A 24,498-nucleotide genomic window follows, 5' to 3' on the forward strand; every position below is an offset into this window, starting at 1 on the left:
GTTGACCCTTTCCTTAGACAACGGGTACTTCATCTTGCAAAAGTATATATTGGAGAAAAACAGCTTCCCTGCCTGCACGGAGCACTGCCTACTTCTCTCCTTATAGTGCAGAAAAATCTCCTCCAATCTCAGATACAAAATGGTACTAGATAACTACATCTTCCTTATGATTACTTATCGAATGTAAGATATAATGGCAAAGATGTGGTAAAGAAATGTTATATGTAATAATTTCCCTTTTCCTAGTTTACAGCACAAGACAGGTAGAGAGTGAACCTACAGATGACCAAGAAGACAAAGTTTCCAACTCCCTTTAAGTTTGCAAAATCAGTATTAAGCAAGTCCATTCCCAAGGTCCTTAAATAAAAAAATGCTACAGGAAAGCTCATCTTGGATCATCATTTTGAAGCTGTAGCACAAGATGACACTTTGACTGTCAACTGAGATGAGACAAATGTGTATCTGACTTCATTCAGCTCAGAGATTTTTACAGAAAAGGAAATATGCTTTGGTTAGTGTTGAAGTTGCTACTAGAAACGGTGAGTTGTTAGTTAAAAAGGAGCAGATCGGGGGAAATGCCTACAAAGTGGAATTATATCACCCATAAAAAGCATGAAGAGGACCTCTATAATACTCTATTAATTGATTGGATAGTTATGACTTTGACTCAGTGATTCTTCCATACTTTGCTACTGCAATAATAAAAAAATGGTCAGGCTGACATCATACTTGTGCTATTATTTAGCAAGCCATCCTATTACCTGTACATTTTCAGGAAGATGTAACAGTTAACCTTGACTGCTTCATTCTGTAACACAGACTCTCTCTCTCGGGCAAGTTTTAAAAAAAAAATAGTTTCAGATACTATAGATCTCAATATTGTATTGATATGCAACATTAATGCAGAGCCACAAACTGATGTCAAACACTGAAATGGTGAATAGGTGTGTTCTAGCAAAAAGAAAAGTGAAAAAGAAGGAAAATGGCTAGATATTTTAAACAATGTATTTGTTACTATAGCCTAAGGCTTTTTCCTGATTCTTTTCAAGTTGCAATAAAAAATACATGAAACATTTAAAATGTGAACAGGCAAGTTTACTTACTGTTTCCTGGATGCCAGCGCACTGCATTTAAATATGCATTACAGTAATGGAAGAGAAATTCATGCTTGGATCGGGTAACTTTTCCTTGAAGTAAGGGCATCAGATCATGTCCATCAATAATTCTGAGTAATAAGGCATTTCAAAATCAGAAGAATAATCCAATGTCACTTTTCTGAGAAGATATTATAACTCTGCCTTTCTACTCCCTAAAAAAAAAAAATCTGAATGGCCACCTCCAGTTTGTCAATTCAGACAAAAATCTTCAGGTGCTTTTCCCCTTGATTATTACACTATTTAAGGAAACATTAATTTTTACATTTTGCCATTAGGAATGGTTGCTTTCTCAACCCATTCTTATCTTTTTTCTTTTTTTTTTTTTTCCCCCTGAGAAAGTGATCTGATACATCTGAATAAATTGCTACAACACAGTCCTCCAGGTATACAAATACATATACCTGTTCAGGCTGTTTGGGAGTAGTCTGGCCAAAGCAATTTTAAAACAAGAGAAATGTACGATGTGCTGTGTTAGTGTCCTTGGAAGTAATGGTAAGAACTCTGTCCAGCAAATTATACATGCTGAAATGTAACACAGAACTAGTGATTTCAAAATTGAAAAGGAACTAGGTTTAAATATGTGTTTATCACCTACACATGCACACAGAGATAGATGTTTATATATATAAATTCTCTAAATGCTGCTGGACAATTTTGTTCATTCTTTGAAGGAGTCAGTCAATTTACATCAAAATGGAGTGAGAAAATAAGCAAGGCATTTAAAAGTTTCCATAAATGAAGCCTTTGAATTGCTAGAATCAGCTGGCGAGGGAAAAATCACAATCTGCATTTTTGACCTGGTATAAATTACAAATTTTACAAGAAGTTTTATAGGAAATTACTTTTTGTTGATACATAGATCAGCAGGTAATTTTTAAAGCATTTTGAGCAACATCTTATAAAAACTTTTTTGAAACTTTGTAAAAGCTTAACAATCTCTATGTTAATTTTCATTACCATGTAAAACCCTTGTCTCATTAGTGTAACTACTACAAAACAGGTACTAAGTTCACTTTTTTAAGCCATGAGTTGGGCATGACTATAAAATTCTTGGCAGCAGTTGTATGCAACACCATCATTTTGAGCAGAACTCTTTTTAAAGGATGGGCAGGAAAACATACTGGAGTTCCTAAAGCAGTGTTGTCTGATAACTCTGCTTTCTGGTGCATCCCTGTCTGTAGAGGTCTGTTGAATTAGGGTCTTTCCCATTCTCAAGTTGTCATGTTTTCTTGCCTAAGTAACTGCACTCTTGTCTTGCCCCTGCAGGTTTGCTTGCTATCAAGCTGAGAGCAGGACAGCTGTGTGTCTACTGTACACTTTCTGTTCTACAGCCTGTTGATGGGGAAAAGGGTGTCTTTAGTAATGTCTCCTGTACTTTTGCATTCCCACATCTGCTGGTTTCAGGGGAATATATGAGACTTTTCTTTCTGATGGCTTATTTTTCTTCTTTAACTAGGAGCATCTCCTCCTTTCCTTTTTAACCTGCTCCCTTCTACTGACTGAATCCTAATTGTAGTAGTTTCGCTTATTTCTCAGGAAGAATTCAATGGAGTGACAGGAATTCAGCTGCTGGATCAAAAATACTTCAAGCTAGTCCATGGTATCCCACTCTGACCTACCATAAAGCAGTAATTATAGCATCTAATCTACACAGAAGATTCAGAGTGGAGCAACTTGCAAGTGGAAGTTACACATGTATATTGGGATTTCTAGTAAAGAGACCAAAATAAAACATCAGTGCTTACTCTTCACTCAAGCAATATGAAAACAAAATGCATAAATAATATCTACCCACATTAAGAACAATCTGAACTGCTTAGGTTCGACAGAGCTGCTGCTTGAAGGGGATCCCTCAGAAATAGTCTGACTAATTTTCCATACCTTACACATGTCCTGCCCTGCCATTTCCTTTAAGCACTCAATGATTCATCATTAGCAGAGTGTTTCTGCTCACTACTGGTTTTTCGCACGTGGGTTCTGGATGCTTTGTGCTCAAAAGCTGTTTGTGTATAGTAAATGTGTTCACAGCAAATGCGTGCCAGCAGGTTTCTCCACTTACTGGACTTGGATGGCAACAGACTTTAGGTGGAGGCACCTTGCTGCTGAGATTGAGTATCTCCTGAGCAAGACTAAGAATAGGGATGTAGGTGTGTCAAAAAAAAGCATCTTAAAAATTTTAGGTGGGTTTTCTTATCAGGTTATAAAACTCTGTAAGGGATTATTTTCACTAACTTGGTAGAGAACAAAAAAAAACTGTGAGAAAAGCCTAGCTGGCAAGTACGCCAAGGTTGAGTTCATAAGGTTTAAAGTAATTTACACTTGCATTTCTTTTTTCTATCACATTCACAGAACAGAGCTTTTTCTGATACATTCATTTTTGCTTTTAGTAAATAATTCTAGGCCACGAATTGACAGTATGTTGCTTTTGGTGATATTCTCTTACTCGCTTGTTCCTTGGTGCTTGTTCTGCAAGTTAAGCTGTATTTAAGTACAATGTTTCTGTAAAATATATCATTATGTCAATATGAAAAGAGACAACATACTACTGTAAGTAATGACAAAAAAGTGCTTTGAAAATGTACTTATGTCTTTTCATTCTCATCTCTATCTTAATAGACATCACCAGAATATATGGAACACTCATAAGACTTTCTCTAAAATAGAGATAACTACAGAGCATACCTGTCAGAGGGTAATTGTGCCTCGGCAAGTTTGACTATGGTAGGAAATATATCCATATTACTTGTTGGCTCATCAATATAGGCACCAGCCTGTATCACTCCAGGCCAGCGGAAAAGCCCTGGTACACGAATACCTCCTTCCCAGTTCGTTGATTTTCCACCTGAAAAATTAAAGTTTTGTTTCATAAGAAAACAATTTCTTCTTAGAAAAATACCTTCCCTTGCAAGATATAATTTCCAAATATTACACATACTGTCTAACTAGAATCTTTTCATAACTTATTTTCAATTTGCTATTTCAGCATTGGGGGATTCAGGATCTACCTGTTGTTCTACAGATTTTTCACTGTTCATAAGCATAAGTGGCAACTTCAAGAGAGAAAACTCTTTTGTGTAGATCTTTACCCATACATACAGTTTTGTGGCTGAAAAAACTTCAGCTCATGATTATTTGCTATACTAAATTTTTGCTTATTTTTTTCATGGGTTTTATCAGAATTCATACTATTGAATAGTCAGGGACACATAATTATCTAGTCTGACATCAGAAAATGTAGACTTTCTAATATCCAACATTATGTCAAGCAACAATCTTTCTTTAAGATGTTTTTGGAAAGCAGTGCCAAGTTCAGTAAGACTATCCATCTTCTGTAGTAGTCTTAAAAATTTACTCTTGTCACTGCATCAAACACAATTCTTTTTCTCATTCACCAAAAAGTGCGTGGCTACCTATTCTAAAATTCAGGAATGAGATGCGTGAATTATTTTTGTTTACATAATTGTATGTAAAATAAATAAATAAATAAATTTAAAAATATATTTTCAAAACAAAAAACTAAAGAAAATGTAGATTTATATTTATAAAGGTGTTATTTAGTGAGATTTAAAAACACACATAAGCAGAAGGAAGTATTCACCCAACAGTGTGCTAATAGGTTGTTAATACAGTTGGATCGAGTCCAGCTTAGATGTCAATAGACTGTGCATCTTCTATAGAAAAGATGACTCTGTTAATGTATTTAAGAGTTTGGTGAGGATTATAGAATCATATAATCATTACAGTTGGAAGGGACCTTCAAAGGTCATCTAGTCCAGCTCCCCTACAAGGAGCAGGGGCATCTCTAACTAGATCAGGTCGCTCAGAGCCTCATCCAGCCTGGCCTTGAATGCTTCCAGGCATGGGGCATCTACCACCTCTCTGGACAACCTGTTCCAGTGTTCCACCACCCTTATTGTAAATAATTTTTTCCTAATTTCTAATCTAAATCTACCTCCCTCTATTTTAAAACTATTACCCCTTGTCCTATCACAACAGGCCCTGCTAAAGAGTTTCTCCCCATCTTTCTCATAAGCCCCTTCAGGTACTGGAAGGCTGCTCTAAGGTTTCCCTGGAGCCTCCTCTTCTCCAGGCTGAACAGTCCCAACTCTCTCAGCCTGTCTTCATAGGAGAGGTGCTCCAGCCCTCTGATTGTCTTCATGACCCTCCTCTGGACTCGCTCTAATGAGTCTATGTCCTTCTTATGTTGGGGGCTCCAGAGCTGCATGCAGTACTCCAGGTGGGGTCTCACCAGAGCAGAGTAGAGGTGCAGAATCACCTCCCTCGACCTGCTGGTCACAATTCTTTCAATGCAGCCCAGGATGCAGTTGGCATTCTGGGCTGCAAGCGCACATTGCTGGTTCATGTTGAGCTTCTCATACACCAGTATCCCCAAGTCCTTCTCCTCAGGGCTGCAGTCAATTCATTCTCCACTCAGCCTGTATTTATGCTTGAGATTGCCCTGATCCATATGCAGGATCTTGCACTTGGCTTGGTTGAACTTCTTGAAGTTTGCATGGGCCCACCTTTCCAGCCTGTCAAGGTCCCTCTGGATGGCATCCCTTCCCTGCAGTGTGTCAACCATACCACACAGCTTGGTGTCATCAGTAAACTTGCTGGGGGTACACTCTATCTGTTGACACTGTGTTGTCAACAAAGACGTTAAACAGGGCCAGTCCCAATATCAACCCCTGACAAATGCCATTCATCACCATTCTCCACGTAGACATCAAGTCGTTAACCACAACTCTTTCAGTGCAGCCATCCAGACAATTCCTTATCCACCAAGTGGTCCGTCCATCAAACCCATGTCTCTCCAGCTTAGAGACAAAGACATCATGCGGGACTGTGTCAAATGCTATGTTACCTAGCAGTAAAGTGTCAAGATTAATATTCTGACTGAGTTCACATAAAATCCTGCTGAGTGGGAGGAGTTAAATCTGAATAAAAATCTGGGAAAAGTATAAGGACATAAAATTACAGATATCTTCAAATTTAGATATTTTTCTGTGAGCAGTTATGCCAGGGAGATGCTTTAGTTCATGAGCCAGATCCTAGTTCTGTGTACACATCACAGCAGCTTGTTGGCTGGACAGTATGGACAGACAGAAAACTCCAGAAGTTTATCTACAGCACAGGTAGCTTTAAGTGTAAGGTTCCTTTTATTTCTGTATACCAGTCTGAACCTAGTAACAGTGTTAGCTAGATTGGATTGCTTAAATAAATTCCCATTTTACTGTTGCCTCCTGTTTTATCTGAAGACAGCAATTTCAAGGTAAGTGGTGAATCCCATTCCCACACATGATGCAATTCTTAAAACCTAGATATTGGATCACTTTCACAGTTCCTAGGTTCACAGTATAATTTTCCTGAATCACTACAGGACAGGACAGAAAACTTGCACATTTCCCAAGCACAAAGGGAGCACTCGGCAAACTCTGCCTCCCCACTGTGAGGTATAAAAAGCAAAATGGACTCCACAGCAGGGCTATCTCCTTGCTTATGTGTATGAAGAAATGACTACTGTTTTCCTTTCAAAAGACTAATTGGAGCATAATTTTTTTATATCTCTGGAGGTTAGCAATAGCAGGGAACCAGGGCAGGAATAACAGGTCATTGCGGAAGACTGTCTTCTATTATCTATGCCTAGTTGGTGTTCATCTTTATTAGAAATGTGTTTAGTGACATCACCAGAGTTGCTTAATATCATTATATGATTACAAATCCCTTGATACACATTGTCTTTAAAACTTCAGCTGTTAAACACTGTTCAAGCTATCTGCATTCTCTTTTCCTTAAAAAATAAATCAAGGTTTCACTAGTAATGCTTGAAACATGGAACAAGCATTCAAATGGCTAAAATATTAGAAGTAAAATAAAAAATCCACAAAAGGTCATTATTTAAAAATAAAAGTTCTTAATATTTCAGGATCTGACTCATTAGTTCAGTATTATGCTTGGACTTGACAACACTGAAAGAGAGAAAAGGCAGCAACCTAGTAGTCTGCATGCCTCACAAACTCTAGGCAACCTAGCTATACATTATTTTTGTTCTCTTAAATTCTTCTAAAAATGTTTTGGACACAGCATAAAGCACCCCAGGCTGTATTTTTAAGCTTAGCTATCTATACTCTCTTAGTAGTTGCGCCCTTCAGTGTTATATTGAACAATAGCCTACGCTAACCTTTCCTGAAAAATCTGCAGGAGCAGACAAAGGACAGACATAACTCTGCAGTTATCCACAACATGATGTCAAATTTCCATTTTAACCGCATTTCAAATCTTAGCTAAAAGAATATATCTTTTTTTTTTTTTTCTCCCTCTGGGTTAAATTGACTGCAATTACCCAACTCTGAGAATAGAGCTTTTGCAAAGGTTGACATATAAGGGAGAACCCTGTACTATATCACTATTAGTATTTTGAATGATGAATGATGAAAACTCTTTAAAATAACTTCCTTAGATCATTTGGATTATAACCATATTAACCTTTCCTTCCTTCTTATATTCTTCTAAAATCAAAGCTTCTAAACCCAATTTGTTCTTTTGAATGACAGAGAAATATAAGGAAATCAATTGTTCTACCTATCTACAGTGGACTTTATGCTACAAATTTTGACAAGTAAAACTGGTTATTATTGCTTACATTATTAAACGATTAAACAGCAATTTATTTTCATGGCAAGCTCACTCTTTATTTTACTGATTTTTGATCTGTTTCATGTATTGCTTTTGTTAATTTTCAACCTGAGCTGTTCTTGTATAGATGAATGTAATAGACATAACTCATTTGGACACCTTCTCATCTGATCTTTCTTCCAATCAAATGAAATGGTCTCTCACGATATTTTCTGTTTCAGTTAAAATTACAAGATGGGTTGATCATTTAAAAATGTAGATCACTTCAGAGAGAATATAAAAATACAGTACATTTGAAAAAAAAGGTCAATTTCTGTTCTTATTAATTTATCTGTGGCTTACAGATAGGGAAAGGTTTACTAATAGCTTCAAGAAACACTGCTGAATGAACTTATCACTGCACTATATGAAATTGTGTAAAAATAATAAATTTCAATAAAGTATGGGGTAATTGATTCCTCCTGACCTTGTTTAACTCTCACAGATCTGAAGTAGATTTAAAAAAACCCAAGGTCTAAGTCCTTAAGAAACATTCATTGTTATTTTTCATTGATATTAACAAAGTAATTATGAATATACTGATTTCTAAGGCACAAAGCACTTAAAATGAATGTTGTTCTAATGGTTGCCATTATCAGCATTTGACTCCATTTCCATTAGCACTAGAACTCATGACCCACTTTAGCAGCATGACAGCAGCCAAGTGTCTGTCATTGTACTAAATGTTTCATAAATACAAAGACAGACAATGATTCTAATGGGCAGGTCCAAGGTACAGGCACAATATATTTAGCTATATATCCAAAAGAAGCTGACAGTAAAAGTATTAAGAGATGCAAGGAGACTCCATAGAAAATCCTATTGGTAACAGAGTGGGAGAAATGTCAACAAGTGATAACAAGGGAGGACTACCAGTGTCTGCATGTGTACCAGTGAAATAGTATAGTGAGAAGTGTGCAGAAAAGTTTTAAATGCCTTCACTGTTTACTTGTATAAAGTATGTAACAGGACAGAAATTTTATAACACGCTGAAGCTAATTCAAGAAACAAGTCACTAAGCAACGAAATAAAAATCACCACAAAATAATTAGATTCAATATTTCAGGTTACCAAAGAACAATATAATGACATCCTTTAGACAAATCACCTTAAGCTGCTTGTTTGATCAATTGAGAGAATTAATCTATTTGTTCTATTCATCTATTTCTAAAGTAGAGATCTATGGTATTTTGAAAAACTAATCTTATTTCTATTCCTAAAGGAAAGCTAAGGTGACATGCTTAAATTGCAAATGTCCTACTAATGCGAAAGCTAGTGAAAAACACCTAAAAAGAAGTCAGTGCAGGTATCCTCATATCAATATCAAATCAATGCCAAATCAATACCTTGAAGTTCCATACCTTTTAACAGAGAAATGTCACAGAACTGAAAAAAATGCTGGAAAAAATTGCATAGAAAGTTTTAAGAAGAGACTTCCATTAAACACAATAATTTCCATATTTCAATCTGAAAATGCGAATATTAACAAGATAAAAAGGACCACAATTTATATGTTATAAGTCATAATAACTTGTATATTATAAAGAATTTAGATGTTATAAATTATACATCAGATATGAGTTATATGCCAATATATGAAAAGCTTTCGGTGATCTCTTATGAATGATAAAAAGCTAAAAAAAATACACAGAAATAAAGATTTAAAAAAAAAAAATATCATGAATAGGAAGCTTCCAAAGGAATTAACAGGCCCAAATGACTCAAAGGACTTATTGGCCCAGTAGATTCACAGGAACTACTAGGTTTCTGAGAGAAACTGATAATTTCTCTGATCAGTTTCTGATCAAAACACAAAGTAGTCAGGAAAAAGACATTATCATGTACGCAGGAGTTGAGGTAAGAAGGTTTTGAGTTGATGGGAAGAAAATATTACTAAAATAACCACTGTTTTTTGTTTTATCTAGATTTAAACCTTTGAAAGATCTTTGACAAGGACATTCAGGAAAAGTTTGTGGAACATTAATCACAGATTAGGAGACAAAAGGTTGTCAAAATCTGACTAACAAGCAGGAAACAAAGAGATGAAACAAACAGCCTGTGACAATTTGGAAAAAAAGTCAAGACTAAGGTACCCTCATGCCACTTTGTATTAGGTCTCTTGCTATTTTAATATATTTACTTCAATTTTGGAAGGGAAGTGAGCTGTGGAACTGAAAAAATCCACACCTGACACAAAGTATCACAGGCTGATCAAATTCAGAAGAAAAGATAATGGACTCAACACAAAGATGGATGAGTAGGAAACAAGATGCAAGTTCAAATTCTGTAAAAATCTTGGCAGTACAATGAACACTAGAGAAAAATACAACTGAACTAGGGCCTATGGTCTTAGTTTTTCATATCATAACCTTCACTGAATACTTAAGAAAAAGGACCTACGTAAAGACTAATGCCTAATGCATATCTGTAATTAGTAAGATACAGACACAAAAGGCAGTCTATAGGATGAAATGGTTAATATTAAAAAGTAAGTATATAAACATGTATCGATAATGCATGGCAAAAGAATATACTGCACAATTAGAAATAGCTCACAGAAGATAACAAGAAAATAGAGACAAGAAAAAGGCATCAGTTAAGACTGATAAGAGATTAATCAAATAATTATTTTCTGAATGATGTAATAAAGGGATAGAGATGTAATAGAAGTATAGGAAAAAAAAAGTAAACTAGGGAAGGTATAGTAAGTTTTCCCTTCTTTATCCTATATCAGTGAGGAAACAGAATTAAATTTCAAGATGTTCCATTAAATTTGCAACTGCCCCTTTTCAAAAAAGTAAATGAAAGCACCATGTTCTCATTGACAAAGCATTTAGGCTCTGCTAAGAATTTAGAAAGACTCAAAGTGGAATTTCATCTTTATATGATGAAAATTTATGTAACTAATGCTAAAACTCTTTGTAGAATCTAAATTTTCAGGATTCAGATCTTAAACCAAGGTCATACTATCTAGGATTAGGAGGAGATCTTCTTAGGGATCTTCTTTATTCACTACACAGCTCCTGCATCTTCCTACAAGGCTTCCAATCCTGACAACTGTCAGAAAAAAGCCACTGGAAAGAGAGGTCATGATTTTGATCCACCACTTCAATATTACTATATTAATGTCTTCTAAAAAAAAGGATACTGAAGAGATAAACTAGACTGTGCATGACAGAAACCAGTTAAACACTGTGTTAGCTCTGGTTTCTAATTTCAAGGGCTATCCAAATTTATGGTAACGATTCCACAGTCAGAATTAGGAGTAATAAAACCTTCAAATAACAATTTCCCCTTTTTGCATTCAGTCATGCAGCGCTAGCCTAAGTCTCCAAACTCCTCTCAAATTTTATTATTGGTGCTCATTTGGCTGGGTATCAAGACAAATTAGTGATTTGGAATTGTGGAGATCTATTGAGAGCTTTTGATTTTAAGGCAGAACCAATTATTGCTGAGCATACTGCTCCAGCTCTGACAAGAGGCTTGATTCATATTCGCATTCATACAGTGCTCATATACGAAAAGGCCAGTAATGGAAATTGTCCAGCAGAGACAGGGAGAAAGGACATGCATATCTCCCAGTTCTGTAAACTGCTCATCAGATTAAGTGAATTCCTAGTGTGTGCATACATGAGCACAAGCAGCATGAAGGTCGTCCTTTTGCTTTTTTTCAGGCTCATTGCTACATCATTGCCTGAGAATTAGGGCTTCACAGGTCTGGTTTTCATTAAATCTGCCAGAGATGTACAGACCTCTAACACATCTCCTTGTACATGACTGTTAATATGAATAAATTCTTATGTATGAAAATTGCTAATTATGCAATTATTCATCACTTCCACTTCTGCCCTTTTGAAAATGATGCATAAACATACTGGTTAAGTTGAGGACTGATATGGAGATGAACAGAGTGGAATATAAAACAAATTTCATTGTATTTTTAAGTGGTAAAAGTATATTCAACTGATTGGATGGGCCTTTTAATTTATTTTTATTTTATTAAGAATATATCTCATTGAATAATTATTTTGTTTCTTATATAGTGATTATTTTCTTTCCTGTAGTATATTACAACATTTGCCAGCATAGCATAGGTGCAACTCTAATCCACATAATTCATTTTAAAAGAAAAAGTCCCATCACTCCCCAAGTAACCCTAATAATCAGGTTTTTTATTAATTCAGTTAAGATTTATTTCAAATTGTTCTCCATTCTGTAAGTATGAATACAAAATTTTGCAAGGCTGGATAAAAAAATACTTCATTCAATCAAAGGTCTTCAGGAAGGCATATTCCCTAGTGTATTTGTCTTTTTTTTCTTCCTCATCATTTATCCTGTATCTTATGTCTGGCATTCTAGAAGGCAAATCTCTTTTAGAGCTTCTAAAACACCTCAGGCTGTGCCTAGAGCTACAGATATGTGACCATATGGTTCCTTAATTACTTAAATCACTATGTAAGGCCTAAGTGCCAATGTTCATGATACATTTCACTCTGGTGTTAGCCCAAGGGGACCCATCTGAGTTTGTAACCTTATGACTTTGGCATTGCTTGTTTTGCTTGTGTAGCATTTTCTTTGCAGCTCTTAAAATATAAGGGTAATTTCTCGCAGATACCTACTGACTAAAAACTGAGGAGTCTTCTCACTTGAAAACCTCACTGTATTTCTATTCTTTACTATATATGTCTATCTTCCTTCCTTTTTGCAATTTTGCAGGTGATAAAAAACTGGGAGGAGTGGCTAATATGCTGATGGTTGTGCTACTATCCAGAGAGACCTCGACAGGTTGGAGAAATGGGCCAAAAGTAGTCTCATCAAATTCATAAAAGGGAAATATCAAGTCCTGTATCTGCAGAGGAATAGACTCTAGCACCAGCAAAGGCTAAGGGCTGACTGGCAGAAAGCATCTCTGCAGAGAAGGACCTGGGAGTCCTGGTGGACAACTACCTGAACGTGAGCCAGTAATGTGTCCTGATGACAAGGAAGGCCAACAGCATCCTGGGTTGCAGTAGGAAGAAGGTTTCGAGGAAGTTGAGGGAGGTGATCCTCAGCCCTGCTGAGACACACTTGGAGTGCTGGGTTCAAGTGCAGAGCTCCTCAGTGCAAGAGAGACATGGACATACTGGAGTGAGTTTAAACAAGGGCCATTAAAATGATTAAGTGGTTGGAGCATTTGACATACAAAGAGAGGCTGAGAGAGCTGGGAGTGTTCAGCCTGCAGAAGAGAAGGCTCCGGGGAGATCTTATAGTCACCTTCCAACACCTAAAGGGGGCCTACAGGAAAGATAGGGAAAAACTCTTCAGTAGGGCCTGTTGTGATAGGACAAGGGGTAACGGTTTCAAAATGCAAGCAGATTCAGATTAGATATTAGGAAGAAGTTTTTTACACTGAGAGTGGTCGAACACTGGAATGGGTTGCCCAGAGAGGTGGTGGATGCCCCATCCCTGGAAACATTCAAGGCCAGGTTGGACAGGGTTCTGAGCAACCTGATCTAGTCGGGGATGTCCCTGATCCTTGCAGGGGGTTGGACTAGATGACCTTTAAAGGTCCCTTCCAACCCTAACTATTCTATGATTCTAAAGTAGACTTTAAACACATTTTAAGTCTCCACAGAATAAACAGATTTTGGACTTTTAATCTTACCAAGATCTGCACTAAAAGAATACAACTAAACTCTGTCCTTTTAACTAAAGTCTCTCAATTTCCAAATCAGTCTTCAATTCAGTAAGCCTGTTATGCATTATTTTCAAACTCTCTTCTCCAACTCAGATTTTTCTCCTGGAAATCTTGTTTTCTTCTGGCTGTCGTTGAACTTGCCCATTCCAAACTCAATCTAGCTCCTCATTTTTCTTTCTAAATCTCAGTTATCTTTTCTACTTTTTCTGTAATGAACACACCAGACTCTGTTGCTTGTTCTCGCATCTTCTCTTTATTTCCTCTTTAAGTGATCCCACTTGCTCCATGGTACTTAGCTCTCATTCATGATTCCTGATGACTCACAACCCCCCCTTTTTTTCCCTTCTATTCTGCTATCCAGTCATGATAGTAAAGTACTATGAACTGACACACTTCCAAAGCTCTATCTCTGGCCAGTTTAAGAGTATATTTGCTAGTATTAACTAGCTAGTACATACTCAACTCTACAGACTTGAGTATGTACTCTCATTGAGCTGCTGTATTTGAGCTGCGTATGTTTGAATTTAGAATGAAAGTAATTAAAAGCTTACTAGTAAGGAATCAAGTTTTAACCTTCTTGGACATAGAGTGCACTACAGTTTTGGAGCAAAAATGAGATAGTTTCTAACACTATTTTTCAAAATTATCAGATAATGTTCACCTTTATATATGCCATTGTATCCTCCATGGACTTCTCCAGAACTGGAGATTTCTTCAACATGAGCCCCTTGGTCAGATGTAAAGTATACAAGAGTTTTATCGCTCAGATTGTATTTCTCCAGCACATCCAGAACCTGCCCTAAAAAACAAAAACAAAAACAAAAAGAAAAACTAAGAAAAAAAGAACAGCTTTAATGTCTTCAAGTGACTTTTTCATTAGCCTTGGCACATACAAATATTTTTGTCCTTATGCCTTTTTAAGATCACTTTCCCTGTAAAAAAATATTACACGTAGCAATTGCCACCATGCAGCATACAGTAGGGTACAATTGCACAAGGCTTGTTGCAATCAGGACCATGGTTCATTTGCTGCAGGGTTTCTTGAAGTATAAAATGAGAAGATTTGCGCACATCAGGAGAAAAGGGCTGATCCACAGAGAGCTAGTGACCTTTGGAAGCAGTTGCTCTCAATCAACAAAACCTCTCAGCAAGAAGATTCAAACCACTAAGGATATCTGAAAGAGTCTCAGCATGCAGAACAGAGCTAACAGTTTGCAGGTAAAGCTTTGCTGTCTAGCAACCTATAGAGGCACTATGGCAAAAATGTCAGTGTGAGTATTAGAATAAGACATCCTAAGAAAAAGAAGTTAATGTATGTAGCGTCTCTGGAAGCCAGACAGTTTCATTATGAACCCTATTAATTAGTCCTTAATTTCTTGTCTTATAAAGAATAGACATCGATCAAACCCAAAATGTGCAAGGTAATAAACACACACAAGTGCACGTATTTAAAAGAGGAATTCACACAGACATGCTCTGAAACTCCAAGGCACTGTGGGCTCAGGTTTCATTTTCACAAAGAGCTCCTCACACTACCTTGGCACTGTGGAGAGCCTTGCAGTGCACATAAATTAAACTCAAATCTATTTAGACCGAGTTCTTTAAAGAGGCTTTCTTTATGAATGAGAGTGAAGCTGCTCTTTGTAACTTGCCCAGTGAATTTTATACTGATTAGGAATCTAAAATTATTGGTCCTGGAAACTGACCAAAGTTTAAGAATATACTTCTTCACATCAGCCTGCAAATGAGCTTTAACCTTCTCCTTTAGGGATCTCAGAGCATGTAAAGATAATTCTGTCTTCACAACCATTTTATCTTTATTCATTTTACTTAAACATCCAAGAATGTTCCAATTTAAATGTTAATTTTGATTTGCTCACCTGTCCACTAAGAATTAATTCATCAGTTTATGCCCTATTATTGTGTCAAAGAGTACAAGATAAGAGCTTTGAAATACAGAGCTTTCTTTAATGACTTTGAGATCATTTCTGTTGCTATGCTCTTCTGCTGTATAAGAAGTAGTTACCTTACCTTATTGCTACTATTTTTTCTAGTTTTTTAATGTTATAGCACTCAAAAGTGCCTTGTTAAAAAGGCTGACTCTCTTTATTTCTCATCAGCTCAAATGACTGGGTCATGAATAAAGGAACATCAGCAGTTAAATAGGTGATATCTATCTTGTGTGTAAACTAGGATCAAACAAGAAATGTAAGAGCAGGAGAATTTGTTTATGTAAATTTTGAAACTTCATGGGAGTTGAAATTTCCCAACAGAGCTGAGGAAAATCTGTTACAAAAGCTGACATTTTGAAGTTGGTGGATTGAGGGAAAATCATGCAGATCCATCTGACAAGCCATTCGCTTGCTGCAGCAGGTGTACTTAGTGCCAGGAAAGAGGCAATTTCCCATTGGCTACTGAGATTGTTTGAGAATGTACTTGCTAAGTAATTATAAGATCGCTTGGAAAGGCGGAAATGATTATAAAGAAGTGGAGTATATAGATAAATTAGGACATTATGTGTGGGTATTCCATCACATAACCTCCAGAGTTCCCTTCCAACTTGTAACAATCTATGATTTTATGATTCTATTATAATAATAATAAATGGGAATGAAAAAAGAAATGTATGTACAATGACATGCACAAATGCATTTTTTTAACCTACACAGTTTTCTTTGATAAAATTGGATTTTCAAATTTGTCTTGTAAATAAAACAAAATGAAAATAAAACAAGAATTCCACATAGTACGTCACATTAAATGATCTCTGGTGATCGGAGACATCTGCAGTCATTCAATAATGGCCATTTTGATTTCCTAATCAATCTGGGAAAAAATGAGAAGCAATGAAAAATGTCTTGCTATCACCATTAATTAAATAAAGCTGTTATCATTTTGATAACTTTTTTTTTGAAACAAGGTTGAGTAGCTTGACTTGTCCTGAAAAAAAAAAAAGAAAAAAAAAATCTGACACTCAAACATTACCCATTTCAGAAAAAAAACCAACTCCAATAAAATGTATAGAAAATTTCATCCAAATCTTGTTGAATTCAGTGATAAAACTTCCATTTCCGTCATTTGGATTATTAAACACAAAGAGGATTGGCTACATTAGGGTTAATTAACAAATGCTAAAATGACAATTTATTTTAGCAACAACATTTTTCAGTACCAATGGAATAAAAGTGGTAATTCAAATAACACTATTGGGAGAGAATGGCAATCACATTGCACTTGCAGGAATGAAGCCAATCTTCCACTTCTATTTTCATCTTGCACATTGACACCTTCTAGAACGAAAATTATAAATAAGCAAAAAAGTGTGTGCTACCAGGAGATAAGGCCCATTAAAGTACATTTGAATGATGTGGTTACTGTTAACACAAGCAATACAGTCACTTCTTAGCACTTCTAAACAGTAACCACTACAGAATAAAAAATACAAAGAATGTATTGTGGATTTCTATGAACAGATACATTTCACATGCATTATTATATCAATTTTGGAAGCAAAAAGCAAATACTACAATGTAGGCAAAATATATCCTTTGCTGTTTTCTTATAACAATTTAGTTTATTTTTTTTACTGTAACTCCTCCTCTCTTATTATTTTTGTAGATTTCACAGAGACTTTAGAATAAAGTTAAAATTGATGTATAAACCTTCCCAGGCAATGCAATTACTGCTTAAGGAGGAGTTTCACTAGCCTATTTTAGCTACCTAATTTTGAAAGAGGTGAATCACAACTGTAAAAAGGCCTTTTTTTACCTGTTGACTAAAAAAGAGAAGATGGGCAACAATTAGCTCAAAAGTAAATGTCTTCATATTAAACATCAAGGACCGTAAGATTAATCCTTCCCAAAATCCTAGACATACAAGTACATGAGTAATACACTTTATGGTGAATGGACTAATGATGTCTGACTAGGAGAAGATGGTAAAACTGTATTGCTTCACCCATAAAATATAATTGGAAGGGTATCATATGTCATACGCTCTTGAATTACAAGAATGAGGCTTCAGCTGTTTTAATATCCCCTTTGAGTCCCATTGCTGGTGGCAGAAAGCAATACAAATTTTAAAAGACTTTTTGGATGTAAAGAGTTTATAGGGAAGATGAAACTGTAGGATAAATAAGTCAAAACATTGGTAAAACTGTAGCTCAACTGTAGTTCAAGCAACAATAGCTTGCTCTCCCCAGTGTAGGAAATTATCAATAAAAATTGAAGGATTCTTGACTGAAAAGACTCATTTGAAAACCATGTTCTAAAAAATTCACAGCTGCACTGATCTCTCTGGATGCTACCATCTAAATTTTTTCTGATTTGAACAGAACAGGTTTGGAAAGACAACACTTCTGAACAACAAAATCAATCTAACACTGAAGGAGCTGCATAATTTCTGAAGCTATTTATCAACTAGAATTTCAGATTAAGTTTCTCCTACTATTGCCATTCTAGGAATGTATCCCCAAATGTAGGTGGCTAACATCGTTGCAGAAAAAAAGGCATTAGATCATTGGACACTCTTCTTTCATTTGTATTTTTTAAGGTATCAAACAGATTAAGGACAGCATTAAGATGCTAGTTGTTTTAATTAGTATGTCAACATTCCAAAACTTAAGTAAAGCTTCCTCTAAAATATACTGAGGACTGCTCTCTACATTCTCCTCTCCACTCTTGCTTCAAGCTATACTAAATTATAAAGAGTTGCTTCATTCTTAAAGTGAAAATGTCAATTTCAGTGGAGTGATAGCCATGTGAAAGCGATAAGAGCAAATGACTGCTCTTTAGAAGGAAACTGCATCACGCCACTCTTCAACTTCTCTACATAGTATGAATGGCAGCTGAGCCAGTCTCTCTAATGCTGAATGTAATTGCTGGAGCTTTGAACCATGTAAAACTCCTACCGCACTCATCTACATTAAGATATATTGAAAAACAATAATGTGTTTACAAACATGTTAGTGATTCGGAAAATTGTTTAAAGGTTTAGTCAAGCAAGCATATGAACAAATGCATTTGATTCAGAAATTAGCTTACTGTCATTTGAAGCCAATATGACAGAAATGTTATTTGTATTAATTTGTAATAATTTAAAGTCTTGCTGACATTATGAATAAAAAGCTCTAGAATAAAGAATATCTCTGTGTAGCCTAGGCATTAGGACAAAATAGTCTCTCTATTTGTGAGGAAAGCTTTAGACCAGTTTGCCAGATTTGAAGAAACAACAGGTTTCAGGAAGGTTAAGGATCTGCCTTAGGACAAGACAGCTGACAATAAAGGGAAATACTGTAAATATATTATTCTTTTCCCACTCCAGCAGACTTACATGTGTCTCTGTTGTATCCAGAAGGTTACAGTAAGCTTCAGACAATTACTGCACAAAGAGTGATCTGGGAAGATCAGTCATCACATCTCTGCCAGAAGAGGTAGTTTGGTTTTTTTGAGTTTTTTAAATTTGCTGCTTCACAATTCCCTACTGATATTAATGTTTGGTTTTGAATAGCATCATTAACTAGAATCACAATTAACTTGTAGTCAGTTGAAGGGGTTCATCCCCGTAACTGGCAAGCCAGGAGCGCTTTGAATACATGCATAAACTTCTACAAATTAACCCTACATGCATAAGTACCTTGAAGCCCATATTTCTCCCAGAAAACATATCAATGCCATTCATCTATACAGCCACTGCATAGTAAGCCTCTTGGGACTCTCTTTCTACTACACGAGTTAAATTAAGGTAATTCCACAGTTCATCATCTCTTCAGAGCTCAAAGGCTAAGATTTTCACCTTATGAAAACTTAATGTTGCAACTTCTGCATACCATCATTCACAAGCTAACAATCATTTTAATCTCTATGTTGATTTTGTGTGATTAAAAAAGATACTTCACTCTTTAATGCACTGATCTGATTACAAAATCCGCTGACTAAAACCTTTGTATAAAAACAAGCTTAGTAACTAAGACCAAGACATCCCTATCTTAATTTTAGCTTTTGTACATTTCAGGTTATAAATATGCAAATATTTCTGTGCTGTGGTATGCTGAGAGCCATCCAGTTTCCCCTTGATAAATATGTAAATCAGTTTGTCTCTGCAGTGGGGAAGTAATTATCACTTTCAGATCTAGTCATTGAGCACAACACTTGAGGTAAAGATGGAAAATAATAAAACCATTGACAGCAACACAAGAAGTGGTTGCACATTTGGTGAACAGTACATAAACTCTGCATGCAACTTGTTTAACACGCAGAGCTAGAGCACAACCACTACAAAGTGGAAATTCTGGGATGAAGCAGTAGGTTGATGTTAGGGCACATTATCTAGCCAGTCAACAGAAAACATCTAAGAAGACAAGTGATTCTACATAGTGGGAGCATTAGCATATGAATATCAAAGGTGAGAGTGAATACTAGTTAGTATACTGTTTGACTAGAACAGAAAATAAATGCATAACTAATTACAAAATGTACAGTTCCTGCAGGAAGAAAGTGGAGTGTAGATTTAGTGCAAAATCTTTAATCAGTCCTACTGTGCTATCATTATTTTTAAAATTACGCTAAGGAAAGGCCCATAAAATGAAGTCTTCTCCAAAGTGCAAAACTAGAGTCTAAAATGTGCTAAGTTCCTTACTACGATAGGTTAGCGGGATCTTCAATGTCAACAGGACATTCTGCCAAACAAGTAGCATTTGGTTCTGAAAAAGCACATCTATATCTGTGTTTTAATTCAGATCAGGAGTGTATATTTACAGTAAATCCAATCACAAACAGCTAATATATTTCTGTTTGCATAGCAAAGCCCTCTTGGATTTCATGACCTCGATCCATTTCAAATTAAACTAAACTCGAGGATGGACTCCGGGAATGCACCTTAGGCATTTGCATTACTGATGGGCATTCAGCCTATGGGACCACAGTAGAGCTGATCTGAAGTGGTTTTCCTGTCTCTGCTGGTGTGCTGACAGTCTCTGTCCAGCTTGGAAGACAGTACAGACGTGCCACTATTGGCAGCTCAAAACGTGGCAGGATTGATGAATTCTACATGGAAACTCTGGTACTAGCACAATCAAGCTGCACCTGTGCCTATTGTAGATACATAAATGGTGGGATTTACAGTGTACACATCGACAGCTGACATAGTTACTATAAACATTTTAAAGTCAATGAAGCAAAAGAAGCATTTTCATATGCAGCTCAACTATCTTAAGACGAATGAATTTGGCCGCAAAAATTCTGAATTCTTTTCACAATGAGGTAAGGTGAGGCAATTGCCCCAGATTTAACTACCTATATTTACCATTCAAATCAGTAGTTGCTAGGTCCAGATAGCCTGTAGAACATTAAACACTTTTCTGTTGGATTCTCCTAGACTCAGGGTAAGACAAGTAAAATCCATGTAAGGGTTCAGAGAAGAGCAGTCTTTTTTTAAAAAAATAAAGAAACTTCTGTGTGGGGTCAGCTAAGCTATCTATTTATTTGCTTTCTGTTTGGATTTGGATTGCCATGTAATTGTAAACTTGTAATTGGCTTGTGACTGTTTATACAGTCTTATAAGTATAATGTGTCTTTCAGACCCTCAGGATAAATTTTCAGCACAGTGCACAGCAGATTAGGCATGCACTGCTTAGCAGCTATGAATAAATCAACCAAATTTTGACTTATAATTATGCATAAGTTTTTCCTAGAGATAAGTACCACATCTCTTATTTTTCTTATTCATATAGGACCCAAATTATTTTCTAATCATGAAAGTTGGAGTGATACTTTAGTTTTAAACAAATACATGTGGATAATAAAGCACAGAGCTGAGATGTGATTATGAAAGTTGTGAAGACCTGCAAGTATAGCTGCAATACAGGCAATGCAGGATGGAAAGGTTTTCATACTTACATCAGTACTACAACACTAATGATGGATCACTAAAGGTCAAAAGCATAACTATTTGGTGGCTATCTCCTTGTTAGCATTTAAATTAGCTAATAAATGCATTGCTTGAAATTAACTTTTAGACCTTACATCTGTTGAACATAAGGCTATGTATTCCTAATGTAAATCTTAATTTTTAGCCTGCTTAAAATGCTAAAATATGAAAGATGGTCATGCAATTTTAGGAGGGTCCGTTGCATTTGCATTTTGCATGACAGCTGTGATAACTTTTTGGGGAAATTTGCATCTTAATTCGCACATATCTGAGAATAAGATGCCATTTCACACATACAACTAAGACACATAATGCAGAAGACACTGTCTAGTTCCCTACTTCGAGGTCTCCCATGTTTTCTTTCAAATTTTGGAGGGGATTTCTTTAGGAAGGAGCTAGGGAAACTGTAATGACAACTGAAGGATGCTATTTATTTTTGAATTAGACTGTCAGGTGAAGTTAAGACTTCAGCTATTTGATCATTCTAATATATGCTGATGGTGATTGATTCAATAATTGTGGAGTGATAAAAGAAACTCTTCTCTGTATCTTCAAAGGTTTAAACATTTATTAATATCAGACTCAGTTTTAAACTGAATATGTATATGTGCTTAGATCCAAATGTATAATGCCAACATTTTGCCAGATTAAAGTACGAAGAATTATGAAGAATTTAAAACAGGGCAAGTAATTTAACCCCACATTTTAATCTTCTGAACTTTTCTGAAAATTTCAAAGTATTTGTCAGTGTGTTCGTTTCATCTTTATAACTTTTATTAAATAAAATTGGAACTGCGATAAAATTGGTTTACATTAGAGCCTAAGCATTCCTCATCTGTCAACAGCCAAACTTTTTAACCTTTGCTGAATTTGGAAGCAGGTTTTAAACACTTGCTAGAAATCATACACCATAAAGTTAAGAGGAGTTTTATCAAGATCAAATTAATATTCCTCATGAAATCTTGATTCTTTTAATTTCCTAGTTTTCTGATTTTATTTCTGCAAATCTAATCTTATATGAAAGTATCTGTGCATTAACTCATCCCCAAAACACAAGATGCTTTTTTTCCCCCTTGACATGACTATCACCGCACACACTTGCTAATTCACCTACTCCTCTAATTGCTTTTGGGCAACTCGGTGGCTTTTGTGCCACTTGAAGCCTACTGTGCAATCACCATCTCCAAACCATGGTAGCTGTGAATGAACCTCTGTACAGACACTGTTAATGCCAATAAGAAAGCAAGCTTGACTGTGAAAATTGTCCTCAATTTTCCACTAATGAATGTAAACTCCAATCTACCTTCTCTAGATGACATTCTGAACTTACTAAAACCAACAAATAGGTCACAAATCTTTATGATTTTTTTTTCCAACTTATTCTCCCTATTTCCTTTTTTTTTTTTTCCTGGTATATGTGTGTGTTCACTATGACAGTATCTATGCTGATTAAAACTCTAGAGGATCCTTTGAGAAGGGCAGGCACATAATTTTTCAAGTCATCCTCATTGATCATAGATGACTAGCTCAGAAGATTGCTCACTAGCTTATGAAATAGGAATTTGATTCCTTAATTCTTCTAAGTGTTCTTGAAAAAATATTCCCAGACTATTCTTGAAAGAGCTTTTGTTGAAGTTTCAGAGTAGCATTCAGTAGCACAGCAGATGTCTACCTTTTTCTGGTCTGAGGCCTGGAAAGAGAATTATGCTACTCACATCTTAAATTGGTTTGGAAATACTTGAGGTCTCTGCTTAGGCCAAGATGTACTGAGCCCTGCAAGACATGATTGGGGCATGAGAACATGGAGGGCCCTCAGATCATCAGGTCCATTTCTTTGCCTTTTCTCCACCTAATTATAAGTCATGAATAAAGCAAATATGTGACATGTGAAATTATTAATATAGTTAATAATCAGAGTTTACAAAGATTCAACAACATGAATGCTATGTGTCATTTGGTTTGTAACAGGAAGTTAGAAAAAAGGAGTTATGAGACTTTCCTGTTGAAAGCAAGACAGGTTTCTGGAGGGCTCTGCTTTGCACAGAAGGATCACAGTGAGATATGTTTTTTTAGGATAAATCTGAAGGCTAAATTTGAGATGAGAAAGGATCATTTACGTAACACCACCACAGACAGCTGAAATATTAACAAAGATAAAAAGAACAAATTTAACTAAATAGATAGCATTTGGGGAACAGAAGGGTTATTGTCAAGGTAAATTTGTCAAAGCGTAGATGGCAAATACTCACTGGAAGGCACTAACCAGCATGTTTCTTACATATGGGAATAGCACTACTCCTATAGATAGAAAAGCAGGTACAGGCTTAGTCCCTACCTATTAATGTATACAATGTATACAAAAAACAATGTATTTTGTAAAAGGACTAGTTCTTTCTGAACCTATAACATCAAATCTGTGAACATTGTATATAGACAGAGATCTTCGAACAGGAAAGATTTGAAATCTCCACATTTCACATGAATAATTTTGTAACAGACTGGTGTTCCAGTATCACATACAGAGAGAAGTACACAACAGCAAATAGATTTCTGCTCTGAAAGGCACTGTAGAAGCATGGCTAGCCATACTCAACAACTGACTGTATTGTTATCAAGGTTCAACAATTAAATATGACAACAGTAGGATTAAAAAATTGCATGCATTTCATGAGTGTGTATGTATTATATCAGTACCTGCTATTTAAAACAATAATTTTCTGCTCTCTCTGTGTTCCTAAACTTAATATAGAACAAGAGAAGCAATTACATGTAGCATCAGAAAATCAGTTTACATTCTGAGAGAGAAATATGATATTATTCCCTAGTATTTTTTTTGCCAAGAAAGTCGTCAAAGCTCTCTTTAACTTCCCCATCTATCTTTTATGGGAAGCACCTGGGAGTTATTGCAAGAATGAATGAACTACGGCAGAACCACACAAAAGCTGAAATGTGAATGGACTGAGAAATTTTGGATATGGAGCTTGACTACCTCAGCTCCAAATTGGCAAGAACATTTAGGACATGTCCTGTAGAAATGTTTTAGGGATTTTTTTTTTTTAGGAC

At 35.9% G+C, this 24,498-nt stretch overlaps 1 protein-coding gene across 12 annotated transcripts in view; it reads right to left on the reverse strand.

Moving 5' to 3' along the window:
* The window catches only part of STS (steroid sulfatase), a 111,895-nt gene that overhangs the window by 27,253 nt on the left and 60,144 nt on the right, over nucleotides 1-24,498 (reverse strand). For 9 of the 12 annotated variants that reach the window (XR_015261248.1, XM_086768313.1, XM_086768321.1 and 6 more), the window contains 4 exons: nucleotides 14,171-14,308; nucleotides 3,840-3,999; nucleotides 3,217-3,276; nucleotides 1,104-1,225 (listed from right to left, as the gene is read on the reverse strand). Coding sequence is in view for 11 of the 12 variants with exons in the window: in XM_086768313.1 (XP_086624439.1) it covers nucleotides 1,104-1,225; nucleotides 3,217-3,276; nucleotides 3,840-3,999; nucleotides 14,171-14,308 (480 nt within the window). In the remaining variant the exon portion in view is untranslated. The remainder of the gene's footprint in view (nucleotides 1-1,103; nucleotides 1,226-3,216; nucleotides 3,277-3,839; nucleotides 4,000-14,170; nucleotides 14,309-24,498) is intronic. The other 3 variants (XM_086768366.1, XM_086768392.1, XM_086768380.1) reach the window with 3 other exon arrangements.

The sequence above is a fragment of the Chlamydotis macqueenii genome, chromosome 1, assembly GCF_036417535.1.
Source record: "Chlamydotis macqueenii isolate bChlMac1 chromosome 1, bChlMac1.mat, whole genome shotgun sequence".
NCBI lineage: Eukaryota > Metazoa > Chordata > Aves > Otidiformes > Otididae > Chlamydotis > Chlamydotis macqueenii.